This window comes from Xyrauchen texanus, chromosome 15 (assembly GCF_025860055.1).
Source record: "Xyrauchen texanus isolate HMW12.3.18 chromosome 15, RBS_HiC_50CHRs, whole genome shotgun sequence".
Taxonomy (NCBI): Eukaryota; Metazoa; Chordata; class Actinopteri; order Cypriniformes; family Catostomidae; genus Xyrauchen; species Xyrauchen texanus.
The window spans coordinates 30,341,085-30,364,659 of NC_068290.1; the positions used below are offsets into that span (position 1 = coordinate 30,341,085).

Here is a 23,575-nt window from a genome sequence, read left to right on the forward strand (position 1 = left end):
CCAGCCATTTGATCACAGGTATATGACAACATGTAAAGTTTTAGTTGTTTAGGTAGGGATTATAGGTTTGTGGTTTTGCCCCACATTGAAAAACATTTCCATTGTACAAATGGTGTGGGATAAGTTACTGTATGTGATAACATTCAGTACTGTACCTAGAGTTCGGGGTTTGTTAAATCCTATGTTCAAAATATCAGCAAAACAGTACTGGTACGCTTCCATTTCCACTAGTGCTAATCAGATTATTTAGAAACAACACTTATTACTTACACTTGCTTAAGAGAGAAGCTGAGAGAGTATATTAATCATGCAACGTGTCATTCTCTTAAACAGTTGCTTTATGTGTGATCATACGTGTAGAGAGAGAGGGCCTGAGAAATACCAGGCGGGAATTAATTCAGAGGTATAGAAATCCAGAAAAGCAACATTGCATGAGATCATAACAATCATGCATCAGGGTAAACACAAAAGACATACAGTAATTACACAACAACCTTCATCAAAGGAAGGTATGACTGGATGGTGCTTGCCTAATAATTAAGGTTCTGCTAACAAAACTACTGTAGGTTTAGTGCATCTGAATCAGGAAGTGTTGACAATTCTGCTCTTTTACTAATGAAACCGTTCCAGCGATTAGTTTATTCTAAACCGGAAATGACTGAGTGAAAAAGCAAACAATATAAACACAATTAAAAAATATATAAATAAATAAATCTAGTTCATACTGACATTTTTCATGGTAGAAAAAACTAAAAATCAAATGTTCATTTGTGCATGATTATATGAGTGGACACAAAAAGGAGAAATCCACTAGTTTTCTTGTTGAGTGTTTCCGAATAGATTCAAAATTAAATCAAAGCATGAAACCCATGTCCCTATGTTCGTTTGCATTCCTGTTTCTCGGTAATAATTCTTTAAAGAGATCCAATTGTATTGTTATCTAGAGAGCTGCCAAAGGACAGTAAGCCAACTATGTCTAATAACTAAAAACAAACAGCCTTTTCAGCTTTAGGGAAGCATAAATACATTTTAAAGATGGTTGCAAAAACAGATTATCAACAACATATTTTAATTCTGAAAATAAGAAAATGTTAAATTAATTTTAACAGCATTGAAGAGGCAATCTGTATTTACAATCTGTGCCCAAACCATCTTTGATTATTTTCTTTGACACACCACATTACACACAGTACATATACAGCTATTCAAAAGTGTGGCTTTAGACAGCTCTTGCAGCAATAATTATGAATAATTTAAATTTTTTGCATTTTCATGCACAGCCCCTCCATTACCATAATGGGAAAATATTATCTCATTGTAATTACTGAACTGAGAAAAACAAATAATGATATATTATATAAAAAAATTTATACATCATGGTAATATTATATTTTCTTTCATTTATATTTATATTTTATGATGAAAATAATGGGAATTACAAAAAAAACAAAAATGAAATTTCCAGATGCTTACGGTAATTCATTTCTTTATTCAAAAAAAAAAAAAAAAAAAAAAATATATATATATATATATATATATATATATATATATATATATATATATATATATATATATATATATATATTTTTTAATTATTATTATTTACCCTATTATATTCAAAATACAGTATTTGGCTTCACATTACACATATGAGGAACATTTGTAAAAACTAGCAAGAGTCAGACATCCATTCATACAATCAAAACTAAAATGTAACATCACCACCCTCATTCAGATATATAAACTATTACAGCCCTCATAGAAAAGACTTGATAATGCATCAAAGCATAACACAGAACTATGCTATATTCATTAAAAAAAAAGCCAAGGAAAATATTTAGTGTGAAATCTCTGAGGCATGGTACTTAGTGGAAGTTTAAAAGAATAGTTCACCCAAAATTGAAATGTAGTAAATGACTTTCTATCGTCTGGGAAACAAAAAATGAAAATGTTTTAAGACTATCCAGGTCTCGTCCTTGCTTTTCTTGATTTGCAATGGCAGTGGATAGTGATTCCATTTTCAGGTATCAAAAGGATGCATAACTAAAATGCAAATTGTCCATGCAAACTTGCTTTGAGTGAGTAAGTGAGTGTCTCTCATGAACATGTGATTACATTAAAGAGATAGCTCACCCAAAAATGAAAATTTGCTCATCATTTACTCATCTGCTCTGTAGGTCCATACAATGCATGTGAATGGTGACCTGAACTCCAAAAGCTCTTAAAGGGAAATAAAGTCAGCATGAAAGTAATCCATGAGACTCCAGTGGTTCAATCAATGTCTTTTGAAGCTATCTAGTTGGTTTTGGATGTGAACAGACCCAAATGTAACATGTACACTTCCTGGTGCTTGACGCATGCGCAGAGGGCTAGATGACACTATAGGAAGTGTAAGCGAGCCTGAAATCATGATTGCTAAGGAGACTGCTTTCAAGATGTAGAGTGAAAAATGAGTTACAATTTGGTCTTTTCTCAGATATACGTAGATTTAACAACTGGAATTGTATAGATTACATTTATGCTGACGTTATCTGCTTCTTGGAGCTTCAAAGGTCTGGTCACCATTGACACCTTGGTCTGGACACCTTTAGAGCAGAGTTTGTGTTCAGCAGAAGAAAGCACGAGGGTGAGTAAATGATGAGAGAATTTTAATTTTGGGTGAACTATTCCTTTAATATTTTCAGTAAATAATGACTTGTATTTTCTCATAAAAATCTTATGTATGCCTTCTGAATACCAATATGCCACATGAGTCACATGGACTACTTTTATGATCCTTTTGTGTCCTTTTTGAAGCTTGAAAGTGGAATCACATTGCCATTGTATTGAAAAGAGGGACAACAATGCTCTTTATAATTTTCCTTTTGTGCTCTGCAGAAGAAGGGTCTGGGTTTGGAAGGACATGTGGGTGAGTAAATTCTGACAAATGTAATATTTTTTTTGGGGGGGTAAACTATCCCTTTAATATATCTTTTAATGCACTTTTCTCCATTCACTTTCAATGGCCTCAGTATGAACAACTTCAGTCCTGAGAAAGAAACGTTTTTCAATGCTATCTGCACAGCCAGCTAAATACATGGTTTTCAGTGTGTCTGTTAACATTTTGATGAGGTGACATGACACAACGTTGTTCCCTCCACTCCCACTCCCACGGTCAGTCCAAACCTTCAGCATCTGGTACTGAGCATCTTTGAAGGATCGGTGGTCTTTTTCTGCCCTTTCAATTTCCGACTCAGAAACATCAAGTCGCCTTATAAGTTCTTTAAATCGTCCAACAGGGACCTCGTCCAACACAAAATAGGAGAACTCGTGATCTTAAAGAGTGAAAGTCAGAGAGAGAAACAGGGAGAGACAAATAACAGACATGAAATAATCAGCACGTAACATCTGTAAACAGTAAAAAATAAAAATAAATACAGCTTGGTCTCATGACCAAAACGTGACTATGCATACATTCTGATGTAGTTTACAAATGAGCCTTTAAAAAAAAGTTAAAAAGGCAATATCAGCTTTACAAACAAAGACCACCAACATGAATGAATTTTTTCCAAACCTAACCCCAAATCCTAGTCTTATACCAATCCCTACCTCTTACTTAATGTTTTTATTCATTTTCAATCAAAAATTAAACCTCAGTGGAGACCACAGCAATTTTTAGATGCATTTAAGCCATTGCATTCAAGTGCATTCAAGGTTTATTCTGTCAATCTGTGTGTTCCCTGGGAGTCAAACCCTTGACTTTGGCATTACGAGTTAAGGGAGTAGAGTTGTACATCCAAATCCGTATTTGCATTGAAATAGTTAGCACAAAACAAAAACCGTATACATATCTGCTCACTCTCAGGTTGCGCTTTTGCATACAACTTATGCATGATACTCTAAGTGTTCTTAAGTAATACAATAACTTTGTGTGAGAAACAAACCAAAATGGGAGCCTTTATTAGCTAATAACCTTCCCCTTTAATCTTGATTAGTCTCAATGGGTGGAATGTACTGTATGCAGTGGTATGTTTGTGGATTTTGAAAAAAGTATGCATAGTTAAGTTTTTCTCATGAGATCAAGTAGGAAATATACACAATGAAATGCATTAGGGATGTGAAAAGTACTAGTACCTTGGTACCAAGAAATACAAAAATCTAATGACGATAGCAGTCATTCTGCTGTATCTGTAGTACTGAGCACTGACTAATTAAGAAGCCACAACTTAATCCTGGAGAACTTGCTAATTATAGACCGATTTCAAATCTCCTGTTTATGTCAAAAATACTAGAAAATGTAGTATCCTCCCAAATATGTTAATTTCTACAGAGAAATAGTATATATGAAGAATTTCAATCAGGATTTAGGCCTCATCACAGTACAGAGACTTCACTTATCAGAGTTAAAAATGACTTGCTCTTATCATCTGATCGCAGCTGCATTTCTCTTCCAGTGCTTTTAGATCTTAGTGATGCATTTGACATAATAGATCATGACATTCTCTTGAATAGGCTGGAGAATTATGTTGGGATTTGTGGAGTGGCATTAGCATGGTTTAGGTCATATTTAGCAGACCGCTACCACTTTGTCTATGTAAATGAGGAATTGTCAAACCAAACAAAAGTAAAATATGGAGTGCCACATCAGTTTTAGGGCCTCTGCTTTTCCCCTGGGAGATATTATCAGGAATCGTGGAATAAGTTTCCACTGCTATGGTGACGATACACAACTTTATATTTCTTCAAAACCTGATGAGATTTCACAATTCTCGAAATTAGCAGCGTGTATCAATGAAATAAAAGATTGGATGGCCAGAAATTTCCTTCTACTCAATTCTGACAAAACAGAGGTTCTAATTATTGGACCAAAAAACTCTAAAAATAAGCCACTAAAATACAGGTCCTTCTCAAAAAATTAGCATATTGTGATAAAGGTCATTATTTTCCATAATGTAATGATAAAAATTAAACTTTCATATATTTTAGATTCATTGCACACCAACTGAAATATTTCAGGTCTTTTATTGTTTTAATACTGATGATTTTGGCATACAGCTCATGAAAACCCAAAATTCCTATCTCAAAAAATTAGCATATTTCATCCGACCAATAAAATAAGTGATTTTAATACCAAAAAATTCAACCTTCAAATAATTATGTCTAGTTATGCACTCAATACTTGGTTGGGAATCCTTTTGCAGAAATGACTGCTTCAATGCGGCGTGGCATGGAGGCAATCAGCCTGTGGCACTGCTGAGGTGTTATGGAGGCCCAGGATGCTTCGATAGCGGCCTTAAGCTCATCCAGAATGTTGGGTCTTGCGTCTCTCAACTTTCTCTTCACAATATCCCACAGATTCTCTATGGGGTTCAGGTCAGGAGAGTTGGCAGGCCAATTGAGCACAGTAATACCATGGTCAGTAAACCATTTACCAGTGGTTTTGGCACTGTGAGCAGGTGCCAGGTCGGTGCTGAAAAATGAAATCTTCATCTCCATAAAGCTTTTCAGCAGATGGAAGCATGAAGTGCTCCAAAATCTCCTGATAGCTAGCTGCATTGACCCTGCCCTTGATAAAACACAGTGGACCAACACCAGCAGCTGACATGGCACCCCAGACCATCACTGACTGTGGGTACTTGACACTGGACTTCAGGCATTTTGGCATTTCCTTCTCCCCAGTCTTCCTCCAGACTCTGGCACCTTGATTTCGAATGACATGCAAAATTTGCTTTCATCCGAAAAAAGTACTTTGGACCACTGAGCAACAGTCCAGTGCTGCTTCTCTGTAGCCCAGGTCAGGCGCTTCTGCCGCTGTTTCTGGTTCAAAAGTGGCTTGACCTGGGGAATGCTGGGGATGTTTCTACTCCAGACTCAGTCCACTGCTTCCGCAGGTCCCCAAGGTCTGGAATCGGTCCTTCTCCACAATCTTCCTCAGGGTCCGGTCACCTCTTCTCGTTGTGCAGCGTTTTTGCCACACTTTTTCCTTCCCACAGACTTCCCACTGAGGTGCCTTGATACAGCACCCTGGGAACAGCCTATTTGTTCAGAAATTTCTTTCTGTGTCTTACTCTCTTGCTTGAGGGTGTCAATGATGGCCTTCTGGACAGCAGTCAGGTTGGCAGTCTTACCCATGATTGCGGTTTTGAGTAATGAAACAGGCTGGGAGTTTTTAAAAGCCTCAGGAATCTTTTGCAGGTGTTTAGAGTTAATTAGTTGATTCAGATGATTAGGTTAATAGCTTGTTTAGAGACCCTTTTCATGATATGCTAATTTTTTGAGATAGGAATTTTGGGTTTTCATGAGCTGTATGCCAAAATCATCAGTATTAAAACAATAAAAGACCTGAAATATTTCAGTTGGTGTGCAATGAATCTAAAATATATGAAAGTTTAATTTTTATCATTACATTATGGAAAATAATGACCTTTATCACAATATGCTAATTTTTTGAGAAGGACCTGTATAATTTGACTCTTGATGGATGTACTGTTACATCATCTTCAACAGCGAAGAACTTAGGTGTTATATTTGATACCAATCTGTCCTTTGAAAATCAAATTACAAATGTTTGTAGAACAGTATTCTTCCACCTAAGAAATATTGCTAAATTAAGGCATATGCTCTCGGTTGCTGATGCCGAAAAACAAATTAATTGACTTCAAGACTAGATTATTGTAATGCATTACTGGGAGGATGTCCAGCAAGATCAATAAATAAACTTAAATTGGTTCAAAATGCAGCAGCCAGAGTGATAACGAGAACCAAGAAATATGATAATATTAGCTCCATTTTATCATCGTTACATTGAATACCTGTTAAATTCCGTATTAATTTTAAAATTCAGTTAACTACGTACAAAGCTTTGAATGGTCTAGCTCCGCAGTACTTAAGTGATCTTCTACCACGCTATATTCTGTCAAGTTCATTATGATCGTAAAATTCTGGCCTATTAATAGTTCCTAGAATATCAAAATCCACAAAAGGAGGAAGATCCTTTTCATATTTGGTTCCTAAACTATGGAACAGTCTCCCAAACACTGTTTGAGATGCAGACACTCCCTCAGTTTAAGTCTAGACTAAAGACTCATCTATTTATCCAGGCATACACCTAATTTATCCTCCAACCCACAATTAGGCTGCTTTAGTTGGGTCTGCCGGAACCAGAAACCAGAAACATTGAGCATGATCTCTAACTCTGCAATAAATTAAATGGCATCTATGCTTATATTATTTAATTTGTTTCCCTGTCTCAACCTCAGGACTCCTATCCTGAGGTCACCAGAACCGGCTGGATCCAGCACCATTCCTGCTTCATGTTGGACTCCACTGCTACATGTCGCAGAATGATGATGACTAAATGCAGCCGGTGCCAGCCAAACATCACTTCAATCTATTATGACGGACTTCAGAGGATGAAATGATGCCAACTCCAACCTGCATCACCTCGGTCTATTTATGGACTACGATCTTGAAATGAAATGCTTAGACTAACTATTGCCAACAAAAGCCTTCATCAGCCAATTAACAAGGACAATTGCATCTATGTGAACTTCTGCAATTAATCAAGATGGACTTCAAAGACATTAATCATTACAGTTCAAACACAATCGATGTTTAATCACTGACCCTTAACACTTACTTAGTTTAATAATTTTAAACCATGACTTGGGAACAACGTTGTGGCACTATACATAAGTAATATTTACGTTATATTCATAATGTTAGCCAAAGGGGAACTGGCCCCCACAGTGAGTCTGGTTTCTCCCAAGATTATTTTTCTCCATTAATCTACATCTTATGGAGTTTTGTGTTCCTTGCCACAGTCGCCTACAGCTTGCTCACTGGGGTTATTAATACAATTATCATTTAATTATTTTTAAACACTATTAAAAATCGTATTTTATCTAAATTACACAATGATGATTAATCGACTTTAAAGACATTACAGTTTTATCGTCTGTTAATGCTGATATTCTGTAAAGCTGCTTTGAAACGATGTGTGTTGTGAAAGGCGCTATACAAATAAAATTGACTTGACTTGACTCATTCCGGCTGACAGCTACTTTAGAATGTTAACGTGTATTTTCACCTATGATCTGAGAAGAGTGTTCACGCCTTAATGCAACTGAGCGCATCAATGCTCAAATGTGCTTCTTAGTTCAAATGCCATCTTTGTGATGTATATTACACAGTCAGTTTGTCCTATATGTGTGCAAAAGGCAAAATATAATATCTGTGCATTAGGCCTTGCAGTATAAATGCAACCTAATAAATCTTCCATAATTATTATTATTTTTGTTCTTTATACTGAGTGTTTATTTGAGCAATTGCTAGAAACGTTTGAAGCAATGTGTATTTAACTGAGAAATACTTGACAGCTATATGACAAAGTTTTATTAATTTATATATTGTTTAATAATAATAATAATAATTATTATAATTATTATTATTATTATTATTAAATTGTTATATTTTTATAACTTTAATATTTATATACAGTTTGAACCTTTTAAATAAAGGATTGTGTTCCATAGCATATTTGGTTTTGCAGTGGTTTTAAAACGGTTGTGAAATGTCACTGGTATTGATATAGAGTAGACTACTGAAATGTTGGTATTGTGACAACCCTACAATGCATGGCAACAAACCTCCAGAGATTTTTGCACAGAAACAAATGCACACACAAACATACGTTTGATCTCTCTTGGGACGCAGTCTGGAAGTTCTCTGCATTGTTCCATTTCACACAGTTGGTGGTTTGTGAATGGGACGCTTTCCTCCAGTGTGTCTGGTGGCAATGTGACAATCCTCGGCTGTGGAGAACATTCATAAAATGTAACATTTAGAAAAGAAAAGTGCAAAAAAAACAATCTATTAACATGTAACATAACATAACATGGTCTTGAAATGGTAAATAAATGCTCTGGAATGAGGGTTTTCAATCACTGACAAGTGAATCACTGATCGTGATTAATCACTTCATTATTTTGTAGTTAATTGCGATTAATCACATATTTTGAAAGTGCTGAAATTTGACTCTTAATATACTTATGTTCCTGTCAAAATGCATTTATTTCCATTTTAGGAAAGAAAACAAAACAATATAATGCTTTATTAACATTTTCCAAACAAAGCCTTCCACAGTATAAAGATAGAAATGCACTAAAATATCGGCAATTCAAGTAACATTAAATGTTTCCCCAAAGTTGAAGTGGGAGTTTGATTAATTGAAAGAACTAGTCCACACATATTAAATCTCTTAAACTCTCGTCATGCACAATATTAATCTGCCTGTAGACTGTGGCTATCTGCTTTGTTACACCAATCGTGAAGCTGTGTTAATGATTCGCATCAGGGCGGCAAAACCTACATCAAGCATCGCTTTGAAATCCACATGAAAAAACGTCTCATTCTGGATTTTGGTCATAGTTTACACTTGATGTGTTTCTGTGGTTATTAAAATGGCTGAAATAGGCAGCAAAAAAAAAATATTTTATTTCTATCACAAGTTGTTTTGTACATCAAATAGCGTTAAGAGAGCTTTTCTCAATTTTTATCACTGACACGGAAGTGCTGTTGTGAGTCAGTGTAACGACTTCAGGAGACCACAAAGGTTCTGCCCTTCCAACAAGCGTTTATGCTGGTTTAGGTTTTAATACCAGTAAATGCATTAATAGCCATTAAGAAAAATTTATCCGGTCAACTTTTTAAATTAAATCGCATGAAAACATAATATAGATCTATATAGATATATATCAAAATGTATTTGTAATTTGTTCTATAGTTTTATTTAAAATATATTGTCAAAAAATAAATCTCTAATCTCATCTTGCATCATTAAAAAATGCATACAAATGTAAATATCTCTCTCTGATGGTCAATACAATGGTCCAGCTTGTTAAATTAGAAACTAGGTCAACATTAGTCAAGCATAATGTTATAATGATTGTTAATGTTATTAAAGGAATATTACACAGTGTAATAAAAAATAGCTGTTTTTTTTACATATATTTATTAAAATATTATTAGATATACAGTAAATATATTTTATATTATAAGTATAATTTATATTCATATTAGAGGGTCTCTGGTGTAACGTTTGGTGCCCAAGGAGTGGAAGAGAGGAGACACAGGATAGAAAATGTAAATCCTTTAATTATAGTAACTGGAGTAGAACAAATGCTGGAGTGGAAACAAACAATAACTCCTAACATCAAACATTAACATTCAAGGACTGACAAGCAATGATCAAAACTAGAAGGTATATATACACAGGGAACTTAATGAGGGAATGGCATACAGGTGGGGATAATGAGGAAGTGATTAGGGCAGTGGATTCTGGGAAATGTAGTGCAGGAGAAAACTTAAAAATAAGAGCCCTTGGTGGAGACAAACTGTGACACCTGGGTTGGGCAAGAGTCTGGTTGGTGGTCCCTGGTTTAGAAAAAGTTGACAACCCCTAAACTAGAATATTAGTGTGCATTTATCATCAAACATGAATCATCTTCAATGAACAAGAACACTCATTTCCTGTTTACCATCAAGCATGAATCATTTGCAATGAGAATAGGGATAGTGTGGTGTTTTCGTCATAGGTTAATCAAGCATTTTACCTTGTCTTCAAACTTTGCCTCAGGATCAGGTAAGGATTTCTGGGATGACAAAGCCTGTTTTTTCTTTCTCCAAAGCCTACTGCTCTTGTATATCATAAAGGCTCCCACTGCTAGAACCATGATACATGCGCAAACGGGGACCAATATCTGAGGTGTTGTGCCTGAAAAATCGGTGTAATGAGAAACAAAAACAACAATATAAAAATAACTGGAAATGACTACGTTTGCCTCTGATGTGACCTGTGATTGGCCAAAAACAACATGTGCCTTCAGGCAAAGTGGAGACACACTGCTTAGTCATGTCAGGGCAAATTCTAACACAATAAAACAGAGACTGTTATGACAAACTGAACGCTAGATGGGGACTTTCTGTGATTACTCATGCTTTCTTAGACATTTCAGCCTTACACTGTACAAAGTAGTAACCTGTGATTTGCCATAAAGTAATAGTTCACCCAAAAATACAAATTCTCTCATGATTTACCTTTAAGCCATCCCAGTTGTGTATGTCTTTCCTTCCTTCATCAGAACTAAAAATATTTTTTTATAAGCATATTTCAGCTCTGTATCTCTATACAATGGAAGTAAACGGGTGCCAGCTGTTTGATGGTCCAAAAGGCATATTTAGGCAGCATAAAAGTAATCCACACGACACCAGTCGATCTTTTAATGTCTTCAGAAGCAAATTGATAGGTTTGTGTGAGAAACAAATCGATAATTAAAATGTTTTTAACCTTAAATCTTTGCTTCTGGCCAGGATGCTGACTGAAATTACCTAACTCCCATGTGATGTTCGTTACTCTGTTGAATACAAAGATTCCATGATTCCAACCTCTCACGTTAATGCGCCATCATGCTTCATGCAGCAGCTCCGTGATGGGCCGACTTCTAGCAGGAAGCCTTTTTTTTTGTTAAAAAGTTTTAATTATCAATTTATTTTTTTAACACACTGTGGAAGGGCAGAGGGTCGTGATTCTGCACACCTGGCCCCTAATCAGGCTAATTAGCCCTCGAGAGGGATAAATGCCGACCAAAGACACAGTGAGAGAGAGATTTACGGACAGCTGTCCGACACCTGTGTGTGTGTGTGTGTGTGTGTGTGTGTGTGTGTGTGTGTGTGTGTGTGTGTGTGTGTGTGTGTGTGTGTGTGTGTGTGTGTGTGTGTGTGTGTGTGTGTGTCTTTTTGTTTAAGTTTCTTATTAAAATATAATTTATATCGTCAAGATGGTTCTTGAGTCCTCCTTTCCATTAATCCCTTTACACAAACCTATCGATTTGCTTCTGAAGACATAAATTGATTGACTGGAGTTGTATATGCAGCCTAAATATGACTTTTGGACCGTCAAACAGCTGGCATCCTTTCACTTGCATTGGATGGATATACAGAGCGGTTTTGCTGAAGGAAAGACATACTGTGATGGCTTAAATGTGAGTCAATCTTGAGAGAATTTTAATTTTTGGGTGTACTATTTCTTTATGGAGCAATACTTAGACCTTAAAATTAGTTTTGTTGGTGTGACCTAATGTAGGGTTTATTTAGACATGTTAAATAATATTTTTGACTTGAAACAAAGGGCGTTAATTTAGATGTTACCAAATCTTTTCTGATAGTATGCATTCCACACTGTAACAAGGTTCACCTAAAAATGAGCTTCATGTGGTAACATCTAAATTAACTGGCTTTATTATCTGACATTATCTGACATCACTGAAGCCACCTGAATACATAAGGTTACACAAACAAAACTAACTTTTAAGGGATAGTTCACCCAAAAATGTAAATTGTCTCATCGTTTACTTGCCCTCATTGCATCCCAGATGTGTATAACTTTCTTCTGCTGAACACAACTGAATATTTTTATAAGACCATCTCAGCTCTGTAGATCCTTTCAAATCGATTACAAGTGAATTGTAATCAGACATTTGAAGCTCCAAAAAGGAGATACAATCAACAAACAAGTAATCCATATGACTCCAGTGGTTAAATCAATGCCTTCTTAAACGATCCAGTTGGTTTTGTGTGAGAACAGATCAAAATATAATTCCTTTTTCACTGTATATCTTGCAATTGCAGTCTCTAGGCACTACGGTTGCTCAGTTATCGCTTCGGTACGATACCAGCCCTGGTACCTCGATATCGTTTTTATGAAATGACAAAGAAAATTACTTGATTAAAAGCGCTGCATAAGTCTTACATATTATGTGTTTTCAGTTTAAATTTTTCTGGATTCCAAATTAAATGTTTTATGATTAATACATGTAGTTTTAATCAAATTAAAATATAATATTTTTATAATATTTGTTTGGTTAAATAAAATACTGCACAACAGAGCTTTATAGTGTTGATGAAAAAAATCTGATGGCACAAGGCTGCTATGGCTGAAATCACAACATGCTGATATTGAGTACACTTTTGTGATATTACTTACAGTTGATCATAACAATCATAATACAACCGTTTAATATTATACTAGTGTTATTATGAGTATTATTGCCACTTTTTAGTCAATTTTTATACACTAGTTATATTTTCTGTCTTCAATTTTCAGGCATAAATATAACTTTTATTTTAGCGAGACTTTTATTTTGACACGTTTGAGTTCTTCCTTTTTTTATAGGTTAGCTATATCTAACTTCCCAATAATGCTGTTATACTCCTGTCATGGCTCCTGAGCTAAACTCTTCGAGCTGCACCAGAGAAGGCAATTTGTTTTCATAGCCTTTTATACACTAAACACGTTGCATGAAAATCAAGCACCAGAAGTGTGTGTTGCATTTGTGTTTGTCCGCGAATATGTGCGTCTGTGTGTGTGTGTGTGAAATATATAGAGCAGAGCAGCACCTCTCATTCATTCTGTAGCACGCAGCGAATGGGACTGTATATTATTTATATTATGATCACAATGAATTCATCTTAAAACTTTTAAATCTCATAAGATTTTGCTAATGACAACATACTGTAAAATCATACCGAAATCAGCAACAAGATGATATCGAACCATTTTAGTTTTTTTGGAATTGCAATATTTTGTAGGTACCATATACCGTGCAACCCTACTAGGCACGATCATGATTTCAAGCTCGATTACACTTCCTAGTGCTTGAAGTTTGCACAGAGTGCTAGATGGCGCTATAGGACTGCAATGACAAGATATACATTGAAAAAGGAGTTACATTTAGGTCTGTTCTTACCCAAAACCAACTGGATCGTTTCAGAAGACATTGATTAAACCACTGGAGTCATATGAATTATGTTTATGCTGACTGGTTTTTGGAGCTTCAAAAAGGCATGATCACCATTCATTTACATTGTATGGACCTACAGAGCTGAGATATTCTTCTAAAAATCTTTGTTTGTGTTCTGCAGAAGAAAGAAAGTCATACACATCTGGAATGGCATAAGGGTGAGTAAATAATGAGATAATTAAAATGTTTGGGTGAACTGTCCTTTAAAAGGTAACAACTGCAGTTTACCACATTTTACATTTACATTCTGAAATTATGACGCCAAAGTATGTCAAGTGTTAAAATGCTGATTGCATGCACCCCTTTTTAATGGATGTTATTTAGTGGTCAACTGATATATATATCACAGAGGCCGATAAATCGGAAGATATTCTGAATTTTTTTATTATACATTTTCCCATTTGGTAGATTTTTTTTCTTAAGGGCGATGGAATAAACCAACCTCACACAACTTGAGTAAATTCAGCATCCTGTGGAGCCCTCATAAATCTTCCTCTGAAGCATGTATTCTAACAGTCTCTCCTCAATACTTCTCTATAACTTTTCAAATGATAAAAGGCAACAAATTCAGCACTTTCTTCCCATCGAGCTCTCATCTAATCTCTTCCTCTGAATTGCGTATTCTATCAGACAGAATCAAAATCTTAAGGATCAGGATCAAATGTTCCTCTCATTCACAAATCATGACAGTTCAATCCAAGCAGGTGATCCAGGCCGTTTAAACTGTCAGGTGATTGCTGCTCGCACTGGATCCGCACGAGCGTGTGAGTGCAACTTCAAGGCTGCATCCAAAACTAGGAAAATGCTGCCTCGTATACAGACGTACGATGAAAATAAGGTGCTTTTCAAACTGTTCGGAGACCACTTTCCTTAAGAGTTCCATCCATCAAAACAGATGTCAGTTAAGCCATTAACTGATTAGGCAGCAAGGTAGCAAATCAACTGTCTATGTTTTTGGATGCAGCCCAAGGTAAAAGCACGTCACGTGTGCTATAAGTTTTACAATTGGTCTGATTTGATATTTTTGGAATAAATGCGACTGCTAACGTGGACATGCAATCCATGGTTGCTGGACTACTGTGTGTACTGTTATTTCCTTCTTTCTAATAAATGATATTAACATTTTCTTCATGCGCAAATAAATAACAAAAATGTTATGTCTAAAGAGAAATAGCGGTTTCTTCAGATCTACCATTTAAAATACAACATTATTTTTTACTATATTTAATTTTTTTGTGTGAAATTGAGTAAATATAGCACTAAATAAGTTTTGTTATTATTTTGTATTTGTATTTGTTATTCTTAATTAGTTATATACTATATTAAATTGTGTAATATATCAGTATTGTATCGGCCTATCGGCCACCCTGCTCTCTGGAAATCGGCCATTAAAAAACCCATATCGGTCGACTACATATTTTAATCAGTACTTACTCGTAGAATCAGTTGGTCTGACAGATCTAACAGCATTAGGTGGAGTGCTGGATGTGCACATGTATTCACACCCATTACGACATCTGCAAGGCATGAAGAACATATCTTAACTTTATTTAGTTTTTGGTGTCTAATGCAAAAAAAAAAAAAAGAAAACATTTAAAAATGTTAAATGTGAAGTGTCTAATTTCTAGGCCACTAGCATCAACAAATTGAATGGCTGATTTCAGACAAGACCTGCTTCAAACTCATGCAACAATTCTACAATGTTTACACTTTTGGAGAATCAACCTAAAAATACATAACTTATCTTTCTAATATCTTAACTAATGTCTTTGCATATTAAGCTGGCAAAAGATACAATATTTAACATTTAAAAAAATGACAAATCTCCTATACTTAATCATTGCTACAGTATAAGGGCCCAACTTCGTGTTTCAAGGTCCATGTATTTGCAGGAAACACATCCTGTATAAAATGTACGTTAAGATACTTATTTTATGTTACAAAACATTTGCAAACATTCTCACTATATAGAATTTGTCATTTATATAGACGCTCAAAAGACTCTCTTTTATTTAATAGTTAAATCTAAAATTCCCAGGACAACAAATATTGCAGGCTTGTTCATTTCTTAAAGGGGGTTAGTGCATTCATTAGCTTGTGGCTCCTCACTATAATGAGTAAAATGCCATCAGAGTATTGAAGAATAATGTAGTGAGACTTACTTATCACATGGTTTACAGGAGTATTTGCTCACAGAGTAATGCTTTTCTTTGCATTCACACTTGGTATTATTTTCCCCAATACCTGATGAAAATGAAAACATTTACCAAATCTATTCTGTAATATGAACACATAATTAATAAATATCTTAATTCAATTTATTATGCTTGAGGGACTTACATCCTCCAGTTCTCCACTGCCCAATTCCACAATGCCTACAGGGAGCACATTCCCACGTCAAAGGGTCTATTATCTTCATGTAGTATTCAGACTTGCATCCACACACCGTATTTCTATTACTCCTACATTGTGACTTCACCACTGAATGGGCTGCGAGTGATAGACACATAATAAAATAAGAAACAACAAAAACTAAAAAAGGAGATGTTATGCAGAATTTTATTCTTAGTCACCATTCACTTTCAAAATGAGGAAAAAAGATGCATTGAAAATAAATGGTGACTGAGTTTAACTTTCCGCCTAACATCTCTTTTTATGTTCCATGGAAGAAAGTAAGTCAAGGGGTTTGGAACAACATAAAGGTGATTAAATGATGACATTATTTTCATTGTTCGATAATTTATCCTTTTTGTCTCTCACACGTTAAAAATGGTAAGTAACAAGAAAAACTATTAATAATAAAATGACATTACGTTTTCTGCAGTGCTGACAAGAAAAACAATTTTGAAAATTGTTTGAATTCTCTCTGTATGTCCCATCCTCGCATGGAACACATCTGGACCTTGTGCCTGAATTAGGGCATACAGCTTTCAACTTAAACCCTAAGGAAACAAGCATAAAGAAAGTGAATGAGAAATATTGCTCAGTTTTCATTGGAAAATACACTCTGTTTCTACAGCATCTGTGAGTAAGGTTTGTCGCACACACTGCCACCATAACAAACAAAAACTCTGTTGTTGTTGAGAACTATAACCTAAAGATTTGGTCACTATAATAGTAAATTAATTTAGCAATACCTGGATGACATTTATCACAGCAGAATCCTGCAGGATTCCAGTATTCACTGCCAGAACAATTTCTTTGCACAGCACTGCCTCCACTGAATGCAGGCTCTAATGTTGCATATGATTGGCTGATTAGAACCTTGTGTGGAACACATGATCAATTGGGTTAGAAATGTCAGGGGATGTTCAGAATTGCAAACTACCACACTACTCTTTCTATTTCTACAGTACTGTATATAGTATGTGTACTGTGCAAACTGCACAGTATGCACATTTTCTGTATGCATGGAAAATCTTGATGACCTGCAACAAACTGTGCAGTATACAACAAAGCACAATGTATTGAATATTGTATCACTCAATGCAATGCCCTCTACTTGACCTTCCATGTCCAATGTGACAAAAGAATTGGAAGAAATATCAGTCACGATTTTAAACAACTTCCTTGTTTACTTGATCAGATTCTGTCTAATTAAGCATGCAATGTGATGAGGCCATCTGAAAATTTAAATGTTAATCATTGCATACTGCTTCACATTCAATTTTAAATAAATAGACTTCAGATAATAGCCTACAGTCTATACTGCGCAGAATTCAGTTAGCAAGTGTTCCATTCAGAGCATTCCTAATATAGAAAACAGCACCTACCCATAGGGATTTCAAAACATTATTAAATAGTATTTACACTTGCAACGTTTCTACCATTTGGTCTTTGTCAGGAAAAACTTTTCTTTTTGCCTGACGAAGACCAAATGGTCGAAATGTTGCAAGTGTAACCAATTAAGTATTTTTGGAACAATAAATCAGTGTGGGAAAACGTAATATTTTTTCTATGTTGATTGCATTGTGTCTTGTATCTGTGCCCAGCTTAGGTTGGATGTGCATAACTTTTTTCTTCATTTATTTTTAATCTACTCATCCCATGAGGCATTGCAAATTATGTATTTGAATCAAAATAAAAAATAAAATTTTTTTTTATATTAGATTATCATCATCAAACTCTGCGGCTGATCACTGCTGATCTCTTTTGCAGTTTTCATGGTAACAGCAACTTCACTGATTGGTGGATCTTTCTTCAGGATTATGGGAAGTGTAGTTTTTCACCAGTAATTTGGCTATTAAAAGGTACACTTGTTCATTTTTTCCTCATTAAAAAAGTTTAAATTTACATTTACATTTATGCATTTGGCAGACCCGTTTATCCAAAGCGACTTACAGTGCAATTATTACAGGGACAATCCCCCCGGAGCAACCTGGAGTTAAGTGCCTTGCTCAAGGACACAATGGTGGTGGCTGTGGGGAGTTTAACTCCTAAAGACATGAGTTGTAATTTTTTTATATTTGTCTAAAATCATGAGCACTCACATTAAAATGAAGACTCCAGTCATATCAGTAATCTTATAAAAGCTGTTTTATTCTACATGGAGAGGGTCCACACATGGGGGCTGCCATGTTAGAATCACATGACCATCTGAATACTACTCGATTAATCTCAGTAACTGTCCTGTTATTTGACACTTTCACTCATTAAAGTAATCATGTCTGACTGTATACCACATTTCTACAATGACATCTGAAACTGAAAACTATTGATTTTGAATAATGCTGCATGTAAGTCCAAGATAACACAAAGACACATTTACTGAGTGCACCTTTAAACATTATTTTGTATCGTTATCGTTAAAAAAAAAAAATCCTATATGAAGGGGGATGAAGGGGATGTTCTGGAACACATTACGTCACCAATACTGATCAATCAAAATGCCACTTATAGTCAATTCATGATGAAAAACACATAACCTTCTGCAAAAGTATTCACCTTTAACACTTTTTAAATAATAGTATTTTAAAAATGACGTCTCGTTGTTGAGTAAATGCTTTGCAAATGGTGTCTCACCAGCAATAAATGAGCGCTCAGCTGACATGTCCTCCAGTGCCTCGAGTTGTCGTGCTTCATGGCCGCTCTAGGGTGCGCTCAAGCAGTCCGTCTCAGTTCATCAAAACTCTGGCTAGACTGTTGAGAAAGGAGGGGGAAGTGTGGAAGAGACGAGAGAGTTTTTCATTTCTGTCTATGAACACAATATTATTCGACCAAGAAAAATTTGGAATTTAGATGAACCTTGATTTTATTCAATGACCGTATACTCCCAAAAACAAGTCTTGTGCTATATATAATATTCTGAGTGTTTCACAGTGGGTTTCATGTCTCTACGGTCATTGAGTTTAATGGAATTAGAATATTACAATACAAACATGTACACTACTATATTTATTTGAAAACATATAGAATGGAAATTCCACAAACGGAGCCTTCAAAATTTAATATTTGTTGTGATGTCATAATGTTAAATGATTAAATTGTTTAATTGATTTATAGGGTTAATAAAACTGATATGATAAAAATTCTCCTTATTTAAAATTCAGCTTTGTGCTAGTCAAAGAAACCCAATTCATGCATTTCTAAGTTGGTTTGGTTGAAAATGAGGCACGGAGAGTTCAATGGGTATTGTCGCGAATGTCAAACGAATGTGAAATATAAACCAAACTTTACCACACTATCTTACAGTAACCTGTTGCGCAATAGTGCCTACATTAACGATAAACAAAACCACATATCGGGGCAACACATTTCAAATACAGGTTTATTATTAATGCCAATAGCGACCGCAGAAAACTACAACTAAATACGGCAAAACTATATGACGTTACTAACATTTTCCCACCCTACGTTAGGCTACAACCTCTCTACGCCCACAGTTTATAATGCCACATTAAAGATACAGATCAGTAGTTCCGCGCGGAGACATTACATGTGAGAGCGATCTTACCCCTACTCATGGAGATCCAACATCCTGCTTTATCCTGTCAAAAACATACAAAACATTTTTTTAAATAGGTGAAGTCGGCGAAGTATTGCTATCGTCCATTTCCTTGGATAGGCAAGAAAAGGGCAGTCTTTAACTGGAAATGTTATGCGTCACTACAATCCACTCCTCCTCGTGTGCCATTTAGATGAAGGAATTCTAACGATGGCAAACACTAGGATGAAACCGAAAGTCCTGGTAGCTGGTGGTGCTTATAAATTGAATAATGATCGAGGTGCAAATCAGTATTTACACTAGCACACAAAACGACCCCTTGTAAGTGTAGTAAGTTGTAAAATGTGGAGAAAACAGGCTAGCAATTATGCATGACAATCGTTTTGTATCTACAAACTAGATTTAGAGGAAACTCAATAATAAGGAACCTCCAGTCACATGAAAACCATGTATGATTCTAAATTTACTTTTCTTTTTTTTATAAGGTAGCCTACATGTAATTTGTAAGATGTAGCCAATCATAAGTCTTATAAAATAAATGCATGTCTCACTCAGGCATGCACATGCTTATTGAACTGTTGGATAACAAGTGCTGAAATCATCAAAGCTCATTTTGATTTAAGTTCTGTTTGTATATATTTATTTCCAGATGGACTAATAAAGATTTTAAACTGTTAACTGCCTAGTTGAGAAAGTTAGTAGATGTTTTGGTTACGGCAGACTGAATGTTTTAGCTGCACTGAGGCAAATAAATAGCTTCCTCACCTAAGAAACCACATCCTGTCTCCACTTCCCTTGTGACCTGCCATGTAACCAAGGAGATTGTAAGAAAACCCACTGGTCGGTGCTGCCAATAATTAAAAACAAAAACAAAACAACATATTATTGTAACCCGCACACACACACACAAGACGAGACAGTCACAATGTCGATGGGAAACTGCTTTATTCAGAAAGCAAAGCAGGCAAAAGTACAAACAAGGGCAAATCCAAATGAGAATGGTCAGGGAAGCGTAGGGTCAAAAGCCGGGGAATCAAAGTAGTGTAAAGGGGCAAATCCGGGAGAGAGTGGTCAACGAGAGCGGGAGGTCGAAGCCGGGAAAACAGTTAACAACTAGGGCGTAGAACTAGACGGGACTAGCGGGATCAAAGACAGGGGAACAAGGGGAGCTGGCAAGCTAAGGGGTAAACCAGAGGAGTACAAAACTAGACGAGACTAGTGGGGGGCAAGGATACGGGAAACTAAACACAATAACCAACAACCGTGAGACGAAAGGGCTGTGGTATTTATAGGGGAAGGTGCAGGTGTAAACAATGAAAGGTGATGAGACGAGTGCAGGTGAAACTAATGTGCAGGAGTGCAGATGACGCGAGTGCAGGTGGTCATAATGTTCTGGGGGATTGGAAACGCATGAGAAACTCGAGGAAGGGAGATTGCCTACGAGCATGTGAGCGAGTAGGAGCAAAGTGGGCGTGAGGGCTCGAGCGAGCAAAAAGAGCGTGCGAGCTTGAGGGGGCTGAACAAGCGTGGGAGCTCGAGGGGGTGGAACGAGCGTGGAAGCTCGAGGGGGCGGAGCGAGGGAGCGGGGTTCGTGACAGTACTCCCCCCTCTAAAACGGACGGCTCCTGACGGCCGCGCTCGGTTGCGAGGAAGTGGTGCTGGACAAACCCAACAAACAAAAAACCCTGAACAGACAACCCACAAAACACACAAACAAAATTGAGGGCAGTCCAAGGGGCACAGAGGGAAATGAGACAGTCCATGGGGTCAATGGGCAGTATCAAGGCAAGGTCTGGGGGAACATAGCGGACAGGCGGGTGGTCGGGAGATCTAGGGGGCAGCCGTATGGCAGAGACAGGGTCAGGGGGTCTGGAAGGCGACTGGAGGACAGGGACTGGGTCCGGGGGTCTGGAAGGTGACCACCAGACAGGAATAGGGTCCGGAGGCCAGGGAAGAGGCCACAGGACAGGGTCAGGAAGTCCGGGCTGAGCCGTGAAAGGCGGTGCCGTCAGAGGCGGCACTGTAGGCGGCTCTGGAGGTGGGGTTCTGGAAGGCTCTGGAGGTGGAGCCGAAGGAGGCTTTAGGGGCGAAGGCCTGAAAGGCTCTGGAGGTGGAGCCGAAGGAGGCTTTAGGGGGAAGGCCTGGAAGGCCCAGGAGGTGGAGCCAATGGAGGTGGCACCGTGGGAGGTCCCTGAGGCGACGACCTGGCAGGCTCTGTAGTCTCGGGGGGTAGAGCCGTAGGAGGCCCGAGAGGTGGAGCCATAGAAAGCTCTGGAGTCTTTGGGAGCAGAGCCGTGAGGGGCTCGGGAGGTGGAGCCGTGGGAGGCTCTGGAGGGGGAGCCGTAGGAGGCTCGGGAGGCGGAGCCGTAGGAGGCTCGGGAGGCGGAGCCGTAGGAAGCTCTGGAGTCTCTGGGAGTAGAGCCGTGAGAGGCTCGGGGAAAAAGGTCGTGGAAGACTCGAGAGGCTCTAGAGGTGGGGCCCTGGAAGGCTCGAGAGGCTCGGGAGGAGGAGGAGCCCTGGAAGACTCGAGAGACGAAGCCCTGAGAGGCTCGGGAGGAGGAGGAGCCCTGGAAGACGTGACAGACGAAGCCCTGAGAGGCTTGGAAGGGGGTGGAGCCCTGAAAGACTCGAGAGGAGAAGCCCTGAGAGGCTTGAGGGGAGGAGGAGCCCTGAGAGACTCGAGAGGGGAAGCCCTGAGAGGCTTGAGAGGGGGAGGAGCCCTGAGAGACTCGAGAGGCGAAGCCGTGAGAGGCTTGAGGGGTGGAGCCATGAAAGACTCCAGGGATGGAGCCCTGAGAGGCTCGAGGGGAGGAGGAGCCCTGAGAGGCTTGAGGGTAGGGGGAGCCCTGAGAGACTCAAGAGGCGAAGCCGTGAGAGGCTTGTGGGGTGGAGCCATGAAAGACTCGAGGGACGGAGCCTTGAGAGGCTCGAGGGGAGGAGGAGCCCTGAAAGACTCGAGAGGGGAAGCCCTGAGAGGCTTGAGGGGGGGAGGAGCCCTGAGAGACTCGAGAGGCGAAGCCGTGAGAGGCTTGAGGGGTGGAGCCCTGAAAGACTCGAGAGGAGAAGCCCTGAGAGGCTTGGGAGGGGGAGCCCTGAAAGACTCGAGAGGAGAAGCCCTGAGAGGCTCGAGAGGAGGAGCCCTGGGAGGCTTGGGAGGAGGAGCCTTGGGAGGCTCGTGAGGCGGAGCCCTGGGAGGCTCGAGAGGAGGAGCCCTGGGAGGCTTGGGAGGAGGAGCCTTGAAAGACTCGGGAGGAGAAGCCCTGAGAGGCTTGAGAGGCGGAGCTCTGGGAGGCTCGAGGGGTAGAGCTCTGGGAGGCTCGAGAGACTTGAAAGGCAGAACCCGGCAGAGCCGTGGAAGACCCTGGGGGTGGAGCAGAACCCGGCAGAGCCGTGGAAGACTCTGGGGGTGGAGCAGAACCCGGCGGAGCCGTGGAAGACTCTGGGGGCGGAGCAGAACCCGGCAGAGCCGTGGAAGACCCTGGGGGCAGAGCAGAACCCGGCAGAGCCTTGGAAGACTCTGAGGGCGGAGCAGAGGTCGGTAGAGCTGTGGAAGACTCTGAGGGAACCTCTGCGGTCTTGAGCACAAGACGAGATTGGGGAGAAGGGGCCCTCTTCCTTCTCTTACGTCTTCGGCTAACAGGGGACCGGGCCATGGGGACGGTCGAGGCTACAGGCGCTGGCTCTGGGGTGGTCAAGGCTACAGGCGCTGGCTCACCGACCGTGGCAGACATGGGCGCTGGCTCGTTGGCCGTGGCGGGCATGGGCGCTGGCTCGTTGGCCGTGGCGGGCATGG

At 38.6% G+C, this 23,575-nt stretch overlaps 1 protein-coding gene across 1 annotated transcript; it reads right to left on the reverse strand.

Annotated features, from left to right (window-relative positions):
- Positions 1–1,609: 1,609 nt before the first annotated feature.
- On the reverse strand, positions 1,610–19,917 carry LOC127656477 (tumor necrosis factor receptor superfamily member 1A-like). Its single transcript, XM_052144823.1, has 10 exons — positions 19,792–19,917; positions 18,861–18,977; positions 16,976–17,102; positions 16,652–16,780; positions 16,179–16,328; positions 16,001–16,082; positions 15,273–15,355; positions 10,593–10,753; positions 8,672–8,792; positions 1,610–3,314 (listed from the first exon to the last, which is right to left on the reverse strand). Exons 2-10 carry the CDS (start codon positions 18,918–18,920, stop codon positions 2,974–2,976), a joined length of 1,254 nt encoding a protein of 417 aa, XP_052000783.1. The 5' UTR covers positions 18,921–18,977; positions 19,792–19,917; the 3' UTR covers positions 1,610–2,973.
- Between the last annotated feature and the right edge of the window lie 3,658 nt (positions 19,918–23,575).